Consider the following 3,720-nt stretch of genomic DNA (forward strand, 5'->3'; position numbering starts at 1 on the left):
TGAGATGTCCGTAATGCAAGTTGACAGGTTTGTGATACTTCACGTGTCCTGGAATATTTCATTTTTTTGATTACTTTCAACTGTTTGTTTATTTTTATTTATCACTACAAGGAGTAGACGTTTTGCATAAAATATTTTTCTGCTCATTTTCAAGGGCTTAAAAGTGGAATGATAAATTGAATTATGTGATAAGTTGTTTCAGCAAAGTGTTCTGTATTAAACTGTACCTAATGGTCAATTTCAAATGTCTTTATACCCAACAGAGAGCAGACCCATGCAAATACAACAAGATGATAAAAAGCAGAGAAGAATTTGAAAAACTGGAACCTTCCTATTTCCATGAGAAGAGCAAGAGATAAAAACATTTCATTTTCAGAAACCGATGAGTCTAGTAAGAGAAAAAGGATCATAACAAGCCGACAAGTGTGATCCACTGTAAGTGAAAATTTGAGCTAAAGTCTGCTCTTTACTCGCTGGCCTACACAAAATAAACTCACAGCCAGAATGCTAACGTTACAATCTGGTAGCCAACATCAACTTGGTACTTGTGTAATGCGATTATCAATAACAGACTCTCTTCCATGTCTTCGATTATGAAGATTGAGAAGGATGCGTCCTGATATCGCAGTGAATTGACAAGTAATTGAGTCTCTTGGCTTTGATGTGTCCTTGGAGCGTTACCAGCATTAAAAATATTTGTATCCTCCTTATGATCAGCGACAGGCGGAGCATCCTGGCGGTCAGCCTATGCAGGTAAAATCACCACTCCCCAGTGCTTGATGGACTGTTGTGCGAGGACCAGGCCGTCCTCTGCTTCCGCTTCCTTCGACTGAGAGTCCTCCTGTAGAAGCCGTTTTTATACACTTGACCTCCGCATGTGCATATCCCGTGGATCAAAAAGGATGAAACGACTCTGGTTAGCAGCTCGTATTCGTAGAGGTGAGAGTGGGGTTGTTTGGAACCCCTGTGCCTGCAGCAGCATCAGCGCTGTACCTGCCACTGAAGAGTGTCCTGATGCAACCGCACGGTGTATCAAGATTAAGAAAGATTATCTTCCACCAAACTTTCCAAAACACAAAAAGGGAACAGGTAAAGCCGATGGTAATGTTGAGACACCAGTCAGTTTAGAAGAACATCAGAAGGATAGGCACTGTAACTGGATGAGCTTAAAGGATGAAACTCACAACTCACAGGAGGAATATACTGAACAGAAACCAAAGAAGCCCGACAGCTCCCCTGAAGGACTTGAAACAGAAGTGCCTTTCTCAGAAAACAATGAAAATACAACTGTGCCATCTCTTGACCCAGAACAATTTGACAAAAGGCAAAACGAGCCAATATCTCCTGCAAACACACAAGATAAATCAACTGAAAGTGGACAGTGTGCCAACACCAGGCCAAAGCTGAAGAAAGCGAGAGATAAAAACAAGTCCATCGAATATATTTGTGCTAAATATGGGAAAAGTTTTTGCAGACCAACAGAGCTTCTCAAATACCAACGAACATACATTGGCGATAATTCAGCAATGTTTAATGAATTGGGGAAATATTTTAAAAGATTTCCAGCCAAAGATCCGAAAACAGAAATACAAGAGAAATTATCTCCCCCTATTGAAAAAGAAAATATTTTAAATATCCCACCATCATTGCAAATACATCAGCACAAAAAGACAATTGAAGAAGAGAAGCCACCCCCAAATACCAATAATGACACAAATGTCACTAGATCTCCATTCCTAGTCCCACACCAGGACACAAACATCGAACCCACTGAAAGTGAAAAAAGCGTCAGTGGCTTATCCTCCATCCAGAGACGACCTGAAAAACCCAGTGGGAAACGATATCCATGTACAGAGTGTGAGAAGAGTTTCACTGCCTCATCAACACTAAAGAGGCATCTTGACATACACATAGGGAAACGATACGCATGCACAGATTGTGGGAAATCATATGGCAGAATCGATCGTTTAAAGATGCACCAAAAGGTACACACAGTAAATAAGCCACATCCGCGCACTGATGTCAGCAGTAACTTAAATCTAACTGAATAAAAAAAAATACACCAAACAGGAGACAATAACTCCCATGAGAAACTCAGCACAAGTAGTGACCGTGGAAAGATGAAAGGAGATTTACAGACTCCTCATCCATGCATGCACATGAAAGAATACATCCAGGGGGATAAAAAGAAGCAGATAAAAGTCCTGAGGGTGGGGAGAAATTTCTCAGGGTAACAACGTTATTCATTCACCAGCAAATACATATCAGCGAGAAGCCATTTTCATATAGTAAATGTCGGAAGAGTTTAATCTGTCATTAAGTTTAAGTCTACACCAGAGAGTGCATGTGTTCATCCTTCACTCACCAACCTTCATGGAACATAAAAACAACATCCGTCTCAAAACGAGTGCATAAATGAAAGAATACTGCAGAAAATGACAGCTCGCACCAGCGTGGTCACTAGCACCACTCAACACAACCCTTGTTTAAAAAACAAGGGACTGTGATAGTTTAGGAGATTAGATAACTGGACCTAACCCCAAGTAGCATTTCCTGTGGATACAGGTGATGAGAAAGATGCCCAGACATTGAAAAGTATTATACCTTCTATTTACAGTGCTTAAAGTATAGAACTGTGGTGTTGAGCGCTATAAGAAATGAAGTTATTTCATGTATTGATGGTATACTCCACTTTCTAAAATTATATAACCATGCTGGGCTTCCAGTCCATTATAGGCCTTATTTTCGGCCTCTCTTTAGCAGTCAGAGAAAAGCTCAGTTGTGACAAAACTACAATCTATGCAGTTAGAGCAGGGCAACAAAGAATGAGTGGGGGGGAACAGTAGCTAAACAGAAAAATTGTGAAAGGAGTTAAAAAAGTGAATTGGGGTCTGCCTTTTCCTGGCGGTCCAAGACCGGGGAATCTGAAAGAGCCCTTTACCGGACAATGTAGGTGGCCTTTCGTAGTGGAAAGTCAGAAATGTGGTATAATTACTTCTTTATGGACTTGCAAATGGAATGAAGTGACTGGCCATAATGTTGGCGAGAAGAGAACTCCGTCACCATTGCGACGGAGATCTCTCCGCCAACATTTAAATTGGGCACGAAGTGGTGCAAGAGATGTTTGTCCGTAAAGTGAAACTCGCATCACTCATTTGTTCATGTTGTTTAGGAGCGAATCTTTATATTGGCAGACAATTGGGCAAATCACATACACAGCATACCGCCTACAACCCATTACGGGCAAGCCGCGAAGTTCAGATGCATACCAAGGAGCAGAACCAAATACAGCACAATAGCAATCACAAAGTGGGCATGTTAATACACAGCATGTCACCTACAACCCAAATTGGGCCGGCCGCGTATGAGTGACAAGAGATAGAGGCCTTCAGGCTCAATTAGAAAGCAAGAGTTGGCCTATACAGCTAAGTATAGCAATGGTCGTAGTACAGTATCGCTGAGTGTGTTAGAAGGCTTTGCATGCCAAGTAAAACAAGGATAAAGGAACATTCAAAATTGAACAAAACCCTCACCCACCCTCTCCCCTTCCAAGTACACCTTGCTGGGCTTGCAAGTTGTCTGACTAGGACTGCTGTGAATCAGAAACATTAGGATTATGGAGCCTTGGCCTCCCCCTGTTCAAGTGGCAAAAGTCTAAGGTACGCTAGACAGGTCCGCTCCGCGAACTCTTTGGGCAAGATAGAGATAGTAATGAATGGG

At 41.7% G+C, this 3,720-nt stretch overlaps 1 protein-coding gene across 1 annotated transcript; it reads left to right on the forward strand.

Annotated features, from left to right (window-relative positions):
• Positions 1 to 268: 268 nt before the first annotated feature.
• LOC147662832 (uncharacterized) lies at positions 269 to 3,360 on the forward strand. Its single transcript, XM_086950882.1, has one exon. The coding sequence runs from the start codon at positions 876 to 878 to the stop codon at positions 2,049 to 2,051; it is 1,176 nt and encodes a 391-aa protein (XP_086807008.1). The 5' UTR covers positions 269 to 875; the 3' UTR covers positions 2,052 to 3,360.
• Positions 3,361 to 3,720: the final 360 nt, after the last annotated feature.

The sequence above is a fragment of the Lissotriton vulgaris genome, unplaced genomic scaffold (assembly GCF_964263255.1).
Source record: "Lissotriton vulgaris unplaced genomic scaffold, aLisVul1.2 SCAFFOLD_1088, whole genome shotgun sequence".
Classification (NCBI taxonomy): Eukaryota; Metazoa; Chordata; class Amphibia; order Caudata; family Salamandridae; genus Lissotriton; species Lissotriton vulgaris.

Excerpts from the sequence above, each read along its gene's own strand:
- LOC147662832 (XM_086950882.1), top strand. The coding sequence starts at position 876 with ATGTGCATATCCCGTGGATCAAAAAGGATGAAACGACTCTGGTTAGCA.